The following is a 16,166-nucleotide window of genomic DNA, read 5'->3' on the forward strand; positions in this document are numbered from 1 at the left end:
AAGTACTAGTACAGAAGCTTAGGATGCCCATTTGACCAGTGTCATTCACTTGACTAATTTCTACTAACTGTTGCATATAACTGTTGCATATATTTCTCAGAGGTCATGTCAAGGTCAAAATAGAAAAAGTGCTCAGCATTAAATTGGCTTACATAGGGATCTGTTCTAATGAGATTAACAAGTCTGTTGCTTAACAGTAGATGAGTGTAGGGTTAAATGTTTTAGTGCAGTCTGCTTCATAGCACCCCATGATTTTTGAAGTGTCAATCACGTGTTACAGCAAAACCAGATATAATAATGATGCTACAATAGTTCACCTTCACTGTTAGACATTGAGCTGTGACAATTGTGTCCAGATCTCGGAGACAGAGAACTCTGGGAACAACGGGTTGCAATCCAATGCTGGGGGTTAAAAGTATCATGTCAAATATAAGCATTTATAGTTTTATAATGTGTTTCATTGACAGATACATAGGCATCAGTATATGGGAAACAACTAAGTTGATTTCAAAATAATAATAATAATAATAACACAACTACCAAATAGTACAAGTAGGTGCAGAGGTTTGTTAGATGTTACTTTTTTTATATAAGTTCTAAATATGAACAGATTGACTAGATAACTATTTTCTTAATAAAAGTAAGTATTCATGTATAATTTTAAGGGTGTGTAAAGTTAAATATAATCAAGCTCTACTTATTGTCAGTTGAAATTATTTTCATACATCACATTTTCCTTCTTACATTTCAAGATAGTGTATTTTTTCAACGTATCCCAGCTTGCAGCTCTTTGTAGATTCAGGCTCTTACAGTGGAGCTAACCCTGTAGGAGGCACCTGTGAGGAGGTTGGTGGTAGAAAAGTGTGTCTGGGTGTCGATGAGTGAGATTATACATCCTTGTAAACATGGAGGCAGTGCTACCCACAACTGTCCTGTACAGTGTCTCCATTAAGGGTTCTATCTAGGGAGTAACTGAAAAAAAAAAAATGAATTTTAGTATATACCATGCAGTCCTGCGAGACATTACTTATATTATCCCCAGGCTTAGTAGCGAGAGTGCCTGAATGCACTCAGCTTTTATTTTCATTGTGTTTTATGAATACCCATGAAAACATTTGGGCATAAGATTTTACACAAATAACATGATTTCTCAGCCAATTGAATTTTATTTGCTAACTGCAATAGAACTGAAAACCATTGCCATCCCATGGCACCATTAATGAGAGGCTGGCTGCTAGTCTCTGTAGCCATTCTCCTCGGTGGTTCTTATGAAAACCAGGACTGTGTGATAAGGCAAATGGTATTGATCTATCTTGAAATATACCACAAGATTTTTCTGCACTAGGTGGACAATACCAACTAGAACATTGCTTTACAACATTATCAATACTGTAAAGGGTTGAATGACAATATAAAGGATAAGGTAACCTGCATGGATCCTCCACAGGTCATTGAGGAATTAATCAGCTTGTGCTCAACCACAATGCTTGATTTACAGAACACCACTAAGAAAGACATATAGCTCATTGTTCTGAGTTAATCATCCTGTAGTTGGTACTTATCCCCAAGTGAAGGATATAACTCAGAAACCCATAGAGATTGGTGGTGTACGGGTTCTACTGTCAACCGGGCAGGAGTGAATCTTTATATATTCTGTGCCAGTGTCAACCATTTCCTCTTGGAAATCCCAATCAGGAGTAGAGCTAGAGAGCTGTCAGGAAATGCCCCAACACAGACACCCTGAGTGGGCAGCGTCTGGGTCCAATCATACCTGGTTTTATCTGCCATTAATTAATTTCCACAGTACCTAAAGTGTTCTCTATTTTTATGGAAAATATTGTCCTCACCTTGTCACCTCAGACATCCTCTCCTGATTGAGATCCTGGCCGGTCATCAGCAGCACTGTGAATGCAATGTCTATCTAAAAACAATCCTATGTTTTGATAGCCACATAGATCTTCTGGCAGGAACGAAAAATACATTTTGGGTGCATTTGTTCATTCATAAGAACCTGAAGTATTGCAAGAATCTATTGATGACAATTACATGTGGCCCTTGTCCACAAAATAGCACTCAGTTAAAGGGGCACTACATAACAATTTATTTTAATAAAGGATTTCTTGTTAGGGACATCTAAGCTACATGTATGTATCAGACTCACTCAGTCAAGAGCCCTATTATATTTGTTTTTTCCCTGACCTTATATTGTTAGTGTAACACAAAAATATAGAAATTGACCAACAAGCCCATTGAGTGTGTCCTACTAGTCTTTATATTTTACAGTTGTTAGAACCTCCATGTTAGTGGTTCTAGTATTTAGGGCTATGGAAAGGGGAGAGGGGGTGCCAGTTACAAAGTACCCAGGCCTGGGCCTCCCTTAGGGGCCCTGGTGATGGAGATGATTATGGTGGGTGTGAATGGAAGAAACCCCAGTTCTGGGCCCATCAACCAAACCATGGCTCATCTGAGCTGGACTATATTTGGGAAAGTGACTGAATGATCCAATAGTTGGGCAATAATAACTCTCCCTAGACTACGTGCCCAGCTTGGTGGTGGCCAAGAAGTGGACACACCTAAGCCCAAAGTTTCTCTTGTCAGCCCTGTTAATAGTTATAAGCCAAAGATTCAAGGCAATGCTGATCCCTCTCTTAAAATTTAGGATATTCTTATGGGAAACTTCATAATGTAAAGCATCAAGGTCAGCTGGTTTAGAAACTTTTCATTTTAACAACAGTAAAGAATTTATAAGCTAAAGGACATCGAAGCATTTTAATTATAAAGATGTGCATACACACTGAAAATTGCCATATGTATGGGTCAAAAACACTGCCAATCCTGATCTACATCTGATGGGGAACAATCAGATATCACACTGGATGGACAGTTGTGGTTGGATGATGACCACTAATGAAGCACTTATTTAGAGTGCTGATCATCTGTAATTTTTATGCTTTGTCCATGTACACCTGTGTCCATGTACGACCAAAACTGTTAGAGATCTGGCTGCCCAATGGTCCCGACAGATCAGCCAGGATATCGCTAACTTTCTTCTATAGCCATTTAAACCTTTGAAGGATATGTATTACACAGCAAGACAATTGGTCACTTATGTGTTGGGTGTGGTTAGTCATCTAGAACCAGAAATTATTTTTAAATTCTGTCATTGTTTCAATAACTTTGGTCATGTCTAAGAAATTGCTCTGTTTTAATTTTTTCTTACACATGTCCAGTTTCTGTTAGATTATTATTTACTTTGACAAGTGACCTAGACCCCCACCCTGTCACAATAGCATGGATTTATTTTCAATATAAACTTAAAATATGACCATGGTAGCACAATGAGGTATACTTTTAAGTTTTATGCTCTCAAAGTATTGTTATGTACTCACCTACCGTCAGTGTAAAAGAGTTTTTAAAAAAAGTTCACATTCTTTCAGGACAGTACATTAATTGAGTCAAGTGAGTGAATCGGGAAAGGGGACAGCTTTCAGTTAAATAGGGCAGTGTGCAGTTAGTGACTTACAGATGATTTTCTGTGTAAACAAGTTTGTTCTGACAGTCAAAGAAAGGTAAAAGCGTAGATAATCCTCCTATAAAATTTATGAAAATATATATTTTCAGGTATAGCTCAACAGCTTCTTAATTGTATACTCCATAAACTGAGCATAAAATCATTTTTACAAGTCACAAAAACAGTTGTTGTAAGTGCTTATCCTTAACACTGCATTATTGGTTCATATTTTGATCAAAACATATAAGCTTGCATCCCGGTGTCAAGGGCACCTCAATGTATGCAGGTCCTACACTGACCTATATGCTTCAAACTGCATAAAAATGCTGCTAAAATCAGATACACGCACCTCCCAGGTATATGGACTTACATCTAGCAATGGCGGGCTTGTAAACCACACCCCAAAAGGCATTAAATAGTCACGATAGACAACTGCCAAGACAATATAAGGCCAGGCCCGGCGCTCCCATTAGGCAAGGTTAGGCACTTGCCTAGGGCGCCGGGCTCTGGAGGGCGCCTGGAGGGCGCCACAGAACTGGAAATTAATTTTAAAACTGTGCGGCGACCGCTGACCATACCTGTCACGGCCGCCGCACAGCATTCAGATGCATGGGTAGGGGGGGAAGAGGCTATTGCTCACCACCGCCGCCTCTCTGCTCCGTCTCCTCCCCTCCACTCACTAATGTCAGTGAGTGGAGGGGAGGAGACGGAGCAGAGAGGCGGCAGTGGTGAGACAAGGTAAGAAAAGGCGGGGTGAGGGGGGAGGAGGGCGCCGATTTTTGCGGGGGGGGGGGGGAGATGGCGCCGATTTTGCCTAGGGCGCCATGGACCCTAGCACCGGCCCTTTATAAGGCAATATTTTGAAATAAAGCCAGAGAAGAAATAAGCCTGCACTCGGTTACTCCCATATTATATTTGGTACCAGCTCTTGGTTGTCTTAAGAGTTAAAATTATTTAGCAATATATTGAGTTTGGAATGTAAAAGAAAGCCTTACATCTTGCTGCTGTGTATACTGAGAGATTTCTAACAGTTTGCACTTTAATTTTAAGTATTCAGTATTCAGTTTCGGAATAGTTTGGCGCGACAGGGTTAATCTTTTGAAGATTTGACAGTAGAGTAAATCTTTTCATAGCTATGTTAGAATAGAGCACCCAGCTTCGTTGTCTTGCCTAATTAATGAGGATAATATGCTCGGCTGCTAATGAGTTTATTAGCAAACAATATGCCCAGAACCGACTTAAGCAGCTCAGAGTTTTAAAGGATGGCTTAGCACCTCTTCCCTTCTTGATGCGTTACACCATGCACAGGGAGTCACCAGGAGCGGGGAGGAAACATGTGTTTGGAAGGCAGAGATGGAGGAGAGGGAGTTTTCTTGTCAGAGGTTGTGGTAAAGATAATGTTAAAGTTAGAGATGCAGAAGTCATTAAGTAAAATAAAGTATGAGACGAAAAGGACAAATGGAAGAAATATAAGTGAGGAGTGAATAGCAATAAAGTAGGAAGGAGGACACGGTAGTCTCATATTCAGATGGAGAACGTTTACTACAAGCGGAGCTGTGCTTTGTGCTGTACCGGCTGCACACTGGCAGACAGTTTGTATGTGAGTGTGCTGCTGTGTGAACAGCATCCCATGGCATCATTTACCTTAAATAAATTGTCTTCATCTAATACTGTAGGAGGGGGGGAGCTGGGGATATCTACTCTAGGGAAGCTATTCATTCAAGTATTTCTTAATGTATTTGGTTTATAGATTTGAAGGACTACGTAAAATACAAGTTGATTCAGTAAAAAAAAACATTCTCAGGTACACATGTAAAATTTTCATACTTTGGCTGAATTTTAGAATTTTGACATCGATAGCGAGAGAGGCTTCCTTGCAGGATGTGTGACATCAATGCCAGCATGGGATTCACTGCTCATGTGGCACCTCCCGCACAGAGGCGCCCAGTCCGATCCCTGCTCTGTTCAGAGCAGAGACTTGGAGACTAAGGGGGCAGTACCTGTGCTGATGAAACTGGGCTCATGCGGTGCACTGGTAAGTGCAGCTCCCTCCTGTCCCGCTGGCCCTCTATGACAGAGACTTGGAGACTAAGGGGGCAGTACCTGTGCTGATGAAACTGGGCTCATGCGGTGTACTGGTAAGTGCAGCTCCCTCCTGTCCCGCTGGCCCTCTATGACAGAGACTTTGGGGTCTTTTTATTAATATCAGGCGATAATGCTCATTTTCTATCATCGCTTATTGTGGAGATAGAAAATCACCTATCGCCTTTATTTGTAAATTCTGCCTTTGCAATACTGGACCCCAGCTGGGTCAGTGTGAGGGGGACACGTGCATACGTGATCTGGACAGCCGGATCATGCATGTACAGTGTAGCTGAAAGCCCAGACTACAGTTCCATGTTGTTTAAAAAGAATAATAATATTTGTAACAAAATATATAAAAATATCTTAAAAACAAATATATGTGTTAAAAATATTGTCCATTGAAAAAAATTTTTTTTCAAAGAATAAAGCATTTTTTCATTAATTTTCTTCTGTTATCGTCATCCTGAGAAGTTGATAGCAGAATACGAATTGCAGCTTCACGGTGAGCCTTGTTAAATATACTTCCCCACCTGGGGAATCTTAATGCCAGCAGTGGTTACTGGCGGTGATAGCGCCACTGTAGCAGGCAGTGGCCACTTGATGTATAGGGAAATGCCCTATCGGGGGCGAAAATGGGCGGCCATAGAAATTTTCGACCATTAATAATTAGACCACAGATATTACTAATTTGTCCAGTCCTGTTGGCTCCAAATTGCCACGTGTGTCGGGCTCCACTGACATTCAATTATTTCCAACTGAAGATGCAGCCAGACAGTGACTACTCTATGTGATCGGCAAACCACACTGATATGACTCCAACCATAGGAGACTCCAGAATTTCTAGGAGTTCTCAAGGACTCCCTGGAGAGCAGAACAGCCTCCCGCATTCTGCCCATCTCCCTAGTGAAGTGATGGGGGCGCAGGCTTAATGATGCAATTCCCAGTGATTCATGTCAATCCCCTTCCCCCAATGTATTAGGTCACCTTTTTGCGGGGAGATCAAAAATGTTGGCAAGTTTATCCCCATCAGATCCATCTATTTGGTCTTCCCAACGAAGAGACAAACGTGTGTTATTTAACCACCCACGTGTGCCCAAAATAGACCCAGATCCTGATTTTGTGTTTCAGTCTGAACATTGTAATGTATGTGGCCAGCCACACTGAGAAAAACTGTTATGTGGGCGACAGTATTTATCTGTAACATCTTCAGTTCAGACGTTATCCTTAAACTTTTACATATATATGAATATTTTAGAGAAAACTTTTTTATTCAGTGTTTGTTTCCAATGCTAAATGAAAGAGAGGAAAACAGTAGACAGAGAGGGGAGGGGAATACAGAGCACATGCATACAAAGTCAATACAAACTAATTAGGCTTTTTTTTCTCAATAATTTCTCAATCGGATATGAATAATAAGTGTCATCCATAGAGTGTGCACCTGAAGGTTTTGGGCTGGGTGTCTTGGAATTGAAAAGAAGACTTGTCACATTGTCAGAGGGAGAGTGAGTGGGGGTGTGGGAGGAGAGAAGGGTAGTAGGGGTATTGGAGTTGTCCCATTGTTCTGGATTTCCTAGCATTTAGGATACAAGCCATGTTGAAGGGGAGGATTGGCCCCATGGTATGCAGACCAGGCAGCACACATGCTTGAGAATTTAACTGGAGCCATGACTGACACCTGTAATATGTTCCATGTGATGTACTTCCCAGGTTCTATTAATAATAGAGGATAAAGAGGGGGGCTATAGGAAGTAATCTGACACTTGGTTGTGCTCAGAATATGCCAAATTTGTCTTTTGGGAGTTCCCAGGTGGGTCCAAGGAAGCTGAGAGAAGGAAGAACAATTTGTCAGGAACACCCTATAATTGTGAATGTTGCTAGTACTGTAGCTCTTTTATATAAAGAAAACTTGTATTGTGGATCTAATGAACCTTTAACAGTAAAATACATTCTGTTTAACTGCATAATCTGGAAAAGCAAGATATACTTACATAAGGAGATGTATTGAAATGAAACCTGCTGAAGGACATGCTTGAAGCATGTAGTATGATGGAACTGTAAGGATTCAGACTATCTATACATAAATATTAGAAAGAGTGCAGATATCTTGCACTTCTCTCATCTGCTCAACCACCGGCCAAGGCATTGATTTAGAACCCTTCATTACCTCGCTCTCCCACATCATTCATTGTCCTGATCAGACAGCCAATAAAACGGTTCTGTCTGCGTATTTACATTGTATACAAGGTAAAACAGACAAGCATCTGAAGATCAATTGTCTGCACAATATCACTCTGGGGAGCATAAGAATCCGAACAGTCCACACAAGTCACATCTGGCTAGAAGCTCTTATTTTCTGTATGACTAGTGTCTTTTTAATTAGTAAAATTACCCATCAGATTGGTTTTACACTTCCTATGTATACATGTTTTATATTTAATTTCAGCATTGATGAAGTGCCTGCAATGTATCCATTTGTTAGGGCAAATATATTTTGATATGTTGGTGGAGGATGAACAGTACACTGTTTATTTAGAAGTTGCTCACTGCACGCTACTGGGAAAATCTGCCTCACATCACTAGTCACAGACTTGGAACAACATATAAACTACCCTGTTTTAAAATTCCTTTATTTACTTACATTCTTACTTACACTCAACCTACAGCAGAGCAGAGCATTTCCGTCACTGTCGAATTTGAATTTCCCTCCATATTTGAAAGAGTATCTCCTTCTTCCGGACCCTACATCATGGCAGACCCCAGTCAGCAAAAGCGGAGGTTATAGTTCGGATATAATTCACTGGGGGGTTTTAGAACACAAGCAAATGTGCAGCAGTCCATAGCAACCAATCAGGTATTTCTTTTCAGTATTCTAACCGTTCAGTAGACTAATCAGAGCTGTGGGATACTGCACCTATGATAATAAATCACTCTCAGTATAAAATAAACATTATCCACGTGTAATAATAGATGCCTCTATACTTTTTTCATTGTTTTGGGGTTTAGTTCCACTTCAAGAAGTAATGCAATTACAATTTCCTCACTTGTCATGCTGCAGAAAGGCCTTAGAATAGTCAGCCGTAGAAGCCTAGTAATGCAGCTCTCCCTTAGCGCTCCTGCAGACCTGCTTGTGTTATCCCAGGCCAATATCTTTCCATCATTTAAACATCAATTAATTCATCAGAGCCCTGGGGAGAGAGTATTACATCCTAATCATAGCTACCAGCCGGATGTGGCTGCTCCTTTCTCTGGAAAGAGGAGAGCATCTAAAGCAACTATGCCCCCTCCCCTCTACAAGGGGAGCAAGTGAAGTATAACTGGGAAGCAGCAACTCAAAGGCATTAGGTAAAAGTCGCAAGAAAGTTAGACCAGAGGAGGTGATGGATAGGAGAGCAAAACTAGAAAGTGGTGTAGGGAAATGTTCATAGTTGCTGACAGAGAGGGGTAAGATTATTACGGTCAGGGGGTATTTTCCCTTTTAAGGCAATCAGCCTGTATATAAAATACAAGATTTGCTGCTGGCATTATCCTGCGCAGATTTCTTTGCAGTGTGTGTGTGTGTGTGTGTGTGCGTGTGCGCAGATGAGCTGTGGTGCGGAGATTCAGAGACATAAAGGCCCTTTGTTGCCTTTTGAATAGAATTAGACATGGGCTTTAAGAGAACCCACCACGGAGGGAACATTGCAAACGCCATCACCAACCACCATTATGTGCCAGAGGGATACAGCCGCCTATCCTGCCATGAATATGTTTGGCCCTCCGACTTTGAATGAAGAAAGCAGCCTCTGTGAAAGAAAACGGAAACACTCAGATGCATAGTTTGCTAGCTCTTGGGACCAGGCACTTTCCAAGTTTTTTATTATTATTATTTCTGATTATTCCTGAATTTGGTGAATTACTATTATAGTGTTAGGGAGATATATGCACCTGAAGTGAATTATAAATGAACAGAGGAAACAGAATTTCCAGCTATATTTTAGAAGCTGAATCAGACTTCAGATTACATCATGGGTACAGTTTTATTTCTGAAACTGATGTGAAGTCTGAATATAAAAGTAATAATAAAATAAGCACAATGTAATTATTTTGCTAGTTGCCTATTTAACAATAAAATAACAGCTATAAAAAAAAAAAAAGGAAAAAGTGGTAGATAAAATGTAAAAAAGATGAATGTGTAACATTTGTGGCAAGAAGATAAATAAAATAAGGACACTTTAGTGGACAGCCCTGAACCTCTATTAACCCATTTTCTACTAAACAGTATAGCAGCACCCTGTTTCACAGGTTCCTCAGGCAGAGAAGAGGTTAAGTGCTTAGCTTCCTTTTTTTTTCCAAAAGGATTACAATGAAGGGTAGGGTAAGGGGTCTCTGTGGCTTTTCTCAGCTCCAATACCCCATGAAAAATAACTGATAATGAATGAATGTCTTAATTCCTTCAGCAGTCACTCTTAGTAGTATTGGACTCCCTCTGTCTCTGACTGTCTCCCCCGCCCTCTCCTCTTCCCTGCGCTTAGCTTTATGTAATGTTTCTCTTCTTCAACCCTCCTGCCATTGAAAGCAAGGGCTCTGTATTGAAATTCCATGGGGGAGGAAAAGTCCCCTCTCTCACTTTTTGCTGGCAGATTCTCTGGATCGGGGGTTCATTTTAAATTTCCCAACAATGATGAAGACTGTAGGCAGGAAGAGATAGGGCAAAATGAAACAGCAGTTTTCATTTGTGTAAAGGTTTACAAGATGGTGACTCTCAAGGTAGTATGGGGAGAACTGGATAACTATGTTGGCAAGGCTGGTATGGAGCACTCTTATGCAGCAAGCATGGTTGTCTGCCTTACATTTTCTTTGCACATAATGGACACCATAATGCACCCATGTTGCCGTTCGTAATACAGGAAAAAAGAAATTTGGGGAGTTCAAAATGGTTTTTATGTGACTCATATATTTGATATGCTTCCCTTCCATGCTATAGGGACCCATATGGTTGGGGAAATTGCCTAAACAAAACATACTAGTTTCCTTGTTCATGTATGGATCTATTGAATGTCTTTGGATAATGTGAGTTGTACAACAAAAGCAAGATAACTTCAAATTACTTATGTGATTTCATATAGGGACAATTTTATTGAATAGATCTCACAATTATATAAACGTTTTATTGTCCTCATCATCAGTTATTTATATAGCGCCACTAATTCCGCAGCACTGTACAGAGAGACTCACTTACATCAGTTCCTGCCCAATTGGAGCTTACAGTCTAAATTCCCTAATATACAGACACTAAAGTCAATCTGATTGCAGCCAATTAACCTACCATAATGTTTTTGGAGTGTGGGAGGGAACCGGAGCACCCGGAGGAAACCCATGCAAACAAAGGGAGAACATACAGACTCCACACAGATCAGGCCATGGTCGGGAATCAAACTCATGACCCCAGTGCTGTGAGGCAGAAATGCTAACCACTAAGCCACCGTGCTGCCATGTATACATCATCCTGTATTTGGGATATGCATATAGATCTGGGTTTCATGGAGATCAGTATTTACCGGGCTGGCCTCTGTTTTTGGAGGCTTAGTCAATGTGATGCTCCTACTTTATACTGGTCTTCGTCACTATATATGCTTGAGATTTTCTGTGCTTTTGACTAATACTCTACCCCATGAAGTTTTATTCAGTTGTAGGATAACAGTTGAGCTACAGATGGAGTGGTATTTATTGAATTAATCAGTTCACGTGACTCATAAATAATTAGAGAGCATGACATGAATGGGTTATAACACCATGACTGGTGGCCCCATGTAGACTGTGAACTAAAGTCTACTCTACCTGGGTCTGCAGCCCTTTGAGCTACCACGCCACTCTCTGTTGCTCTGTGATAACATAGATTGTCCTGTGATAATCTTTACCGCTATTGCTTGTTATGTAATAGCATGGATAGCCTTTTTTGTTTCATGACAGTCTATAAGGCTGGGGATGTCATTTGCTAAATACTTCTGTATAATTCCAATACCTGTCAGTTGACAGGTTCAGTTTTTAAACTTGGTCCTCGAAACGTTTAATGAAGTAGTTGTATATGCCAAATTATTGTCCAGCATGAATATGATGCTACAAGACAAAGCACCTTATGTATGTGGATTTGTATAAATAAGCTGCAGAGTTTTAAAACTTGTAAGATTGTTTTCTCTTGTGGACTGTGTTATAACATCTGAGAGCTACCAGTTGGATGCAAAGGGAAATAATGGCATCATTTCTAAGATATGCTTTTATTTCTCAGCTTCTGCACCTGTTTCCTGGGGTATGGGAAGAGCGAGAATGATGCTCTGGGTGGTGAGAATGATCCTGTAGAGAGAAGTTCTACAAGCGTAGAGAAATTACATTGAAGTGTTTTCATTCTATTTGTTGGCCACGCAGAGCTGAGAAGAATTGCTGTGTTCTCAAGATTTGTCCGGGCAATGATTATTTTTCTTGTTTTACAAAGACATTACTGGTAGAGGTTACTTTTCAAAAGGTAAAAAACCATTGAAATAAAACGTACACATTTCAGTGAAAGTGAACATTTGAATACAATGTCCAACTAGTGGACGTGTCCATGAATATATATCGCTTGCAGTACATATTTAGAAACACATAAAGGAGAACCCCCTCCCCCACATCTCCACATACATTTATAGAACACATATAATGGACAGGATTTCAATACGGAAGAATATTTTAAATACTCTATAACATAAAGTGATGACATAATAACTTACCAAACATAAGCAATAACATACATTATGACATACATACACTTGTGTGTATAACCAAATACTATTTCAGAGTTACAGAGTTGCAAGTCATTGAATAGAGATTAAAGCACTTTCAGACCGTTATTTCCATTTTCAAAATGCACAATTCTTTCAGAAAGTTAAAATACAGGCACACAGCCCTCTGTGTATATATGTTAAGGGAATATGGTATACATTTTTGGTAACACAAAGCTATGATTTTTTTTTTTTCAAGTTTTTGGCAATAGAAAATCATTTGTTTTCGTTTGACAGGGAAAGGGTTAAAAAAAATTAAATCTGTGATGATGTTTCAGCTTTAGTAATTAAGCGGTATTCCCCTCAATTCTATTACAGGACATTTTAACACCTGCTAAACTAGATAAGTCCCTTACATAGATTGCAACAATTTGAAATGGCTGTGGGAATTTTAAAGATGGGGGATTAGCAAAAAAAAAACCCTCATCCCTTCCCCTGCACCAACCCCCCTTGCCATACTCTGCCTTATCCTTTCCAAAATTGAGTCTCTATAGCAACGATGAACTTCTTTTTCTCCCTCCTTTGAGGTTATTGTGTGGATGTTTTTTCTTCGGATGGGGCAAAAGAAGAATGAGGGATTCATACCCACCCCTCTGCCAAACATTCCATGTACACTTTTGTACACAGGCATGTCTGCAACAGAATTCTAGATTAAAATGCTTTAGAACAATTTAGGAGCATTTTGTCCTCATGTGCAGTACATAGAGTGCACTTAGCTCTGTTTACAGCAGATATGATTTATTCTGGTATGCCATATTCTGGCACTGTACCCCTCCACAGGGGACTGCTTTTATGTTGTATGTTGGCATATTTGTATCTACACAGTGCCAGCAGTGAGTACAACGATTTTACAAAAGGATGAATAAAAAGTATAACAAATATTGAGAGAGATATAAAGCAACACTAAGGGGGCAGACCCTTATGTTCTGGAAACTGGAAGAAAACAGCTACTGGCAGGAGTATAATACAAGTAAGATGTATACATTTGGTAAAGCACAAGAAGGGAAGACCATGTTTAGGATACTGTAGAAAGGCAGTGATTTCTTGGTTTCCTTCCACTTTTACTGTTGGTATGTCATCCCACAAAAATCTACATAATTGCCTTTAAAACAGAAGTTAAGGAATTGTCTAGCACAGTGTTTCTTAAACCTTGTCCCCAGGACCCCTAACAGTGCATGTTTTCCATATCACCTTGCTTTAGCAAAGGTGTATTCATTACTGACTGACACAGTGTAATAGATCCACAGGTGGTATAATTATTTCCCTTGTCACCTGGAAAAGATGCACTGTTAGGGGTCCTGAGGACTGGGTTTGAGAAACAGTGGTCTTGATGACTGAGTGCCTTTTCATTCCTTTTCCGAAAAATGGAAGGGACCATCTTTCTGTTTAAGCCACTAGAATGCCTACTGAATCGGTCTCCTTCTGCCCCCTCATGAGAATTCCACTGACCACTGGCATAAGCGAGCAAAACAGAGAGAAGAGCAGGGGTGGGTCTAAACATTCTGTTCCCTTAGTTGGCAACGGAATTTGCACTCTTTTTCTTCCCTTGTGCAAACTAAGTATAACATAAATCCATATTGGGCACTATGTGCCTTTTAAGTATCATCTGTAATGGAAACTTTATCCGTATTTGTAGGAAATGGTCAAACAATTTAAAAACTGATATAAAATAACTTAATTGAGCCATCATGGTCAATATGTTCTGTGATATTGAGTCTACCAAGTTATTCAGGAGGCATCGAGCTGATTCTTTCACAAGAAAGTCACTCAACTGACATCTGATGGTGGTGGGAAATGCTGTCTCAGGTGTCATTAAAGAATATACCAGCATCACACTCATCAAACCATCGGGTGACACGTCTCTGGAGGACACTCCTTTCATCAGGAGAGATATGCTGTAAGATGGAGTAAAGGTGATTACTCAATACCATTAAGTAGCGTTTAACATTGACCTTGCTGTCCAAGGGAATGACTGCATGCAGGAAGATGCACCACACAACATACCAGAACCCTTTACTGTTGGCAACAAGCACTCAGGGCTGTAGAGTTCTTTAGGTTGGCGCCACACATGCACTAGTATGTTTGTTGAGAACATGGTGAAGGACGAATCATCTGACCATTTCACCTTCCTCCATTGCTTGGTAGTTTATTGCCTGTGCTCTTTGCACATCTCAACTCGCAAACATGCATTGTCAGATGTGATGAGTGGCGTTCGTGATGATGTTTTTCCCTCTGAGTTCCATGCTGACATCCCCTTCGATACTGTCTTGGTCACTGCAGCTCCTGCCACTACACCCCAACAATCACCCATCTCCTCCTGCTGTCATAACAATCATGATTATAGCACACCAGGACAGTCTTGAGTTTTTAGACATGACACTGACCATGCTGGGATGTTATTTTTCATAACTGACGCATTAGCCACACCTGTGTGGAAGCTCGTTTTCAATATGCTTTGTGTCCATTTATGCAGGTGTTTCCATTTTTGTCCACTACCTGTATCTTTAATGGGATAAATAGAGGAGGTCATGATTCTTAACCTCTTCTTACTTGGGCATACTAAAAATGATTTATCATTGAGGCACTCTAAGAAGCACACATTATACACTGCACAAACATTTTGTTAAAAATAGAATTTCACAAGTTCTGTTTAATAACTCACAGGCCCCATCTGACCAGTATACAATACAGAGCCCTATTTTGATTGCCAATATAAAATGCACTTAGCCACATTCTGGATACCAGTCTACCTTGCACAGAGACCCATACAAATGACCATTATACAATTCACAGAGTCCCATTATGATGGCCAATATGCAAAACACAGAGTCCCATATAACGGCCAGTAGACAGAGCCCCATTCTCATGCCCATTATATAATGCACAGAGCCTACATTCTGGTGACTGCTTTAAAAGGTCCCATTTTGATTACCAGTATACAGCGCATCTATTCTAATGGCCAGTATATAATACATACCCAAATTCTGATGATCAATATCCAATACAAATTGTCTCTACATAAACTAACCTCTCCTCTCCTCCATCAGAGGTCCTTCATTCCTCCCTCTATAGTGACAGAACACAGCTGCTGTGCGCAGAACATGCAGCACACATCCAGTGCTTGGTGTAATGTAGCATCACAGGTAGATGCAAATTGGCACTGGGAACACTTTGTGGAGGAGATGGACTAAGTTCACATTGAACCTTTGCTCTTTAGAGTAACACTTTTCACTGGGTAGTGAGGGATGGAGAAAGATGTGGCTTGGGATGCTATTTCTTGAGCACAGCCAAGGATTAGTTGTAACTTTAAACCTCTACTGCTATTATTCTGCAATTTACTAATACAAACAGTAAAGGGGTAGTGGTTCTGGTAAGAGAAACACCTAATTACAATCCTAAGCCATCATTAGAAGCTTGTGCATAGCTGCCAGTTATTGTGCATCATACATCTTTCACTGTTGCACAATTCATGACTTATTATAATGCACCGACTTGAAACTTTAAATCTGGTTTCAGATGGATTTGTCCTTTTATGTTACAGAGATGCAGCGTGGAGATGTCACTGCGAGAGGACAGGGTGCATTCTTTACTATGTCAACTTACAACCCTGAGAAAGGACGGTGCTGCATTGCCTGCTAGCATCCTGGACAAGGAAGAGTTGATTCGGGAGAAATGGGAGATGTTGAAGGTGCGTTCATATGCTTTAAATTAAATACGCTTAACTGCTTATTTAATGGTGGTTTGATGTAGATATTCAGGTCTATATCATGATGCAC

The 16,166-nt window shown here is 40.3% G+C and overlaps 1 protein-coding gene across 1 annotated transcript in view; it reads left to right on the forward strand.

Annotated features, from left to right (window-relative positions):
- AKAP6 (A-kinase anchoring protein 6) overlaps positions 1 to 16,166 on the forward strand; it is a 165,619-nt gene that overhangs the window by 124,323 nt on the left and 25,130 nt on the right. The window contains exon 10 of the mRNA XM_075192675.1: positions 15,932 to 16,078. Coding sequence (XP_075048776.1) covers positions 15,932 to 16,078 — 147 coding nt within the window. The remainder of the gene's footprint in view (positions 1 to 15,931; positions 16,079 to 16,166) is intronic.

This window comes from Mixophyes fleayi, chromosome 12 (assembly GCF_038048845.1).
Source record: "Mixophyes fleayi isolate aMixFle1 chromosome 12, aMixFle1.hap1, whole genome shotgun sequence".
Classification (NCBI taxonomy): Eukaryota; Metazoa; Chordata; class Amphibia; order Anura; family Limnodynastidae; genus Mixophyes; species Mixophyes fleayi.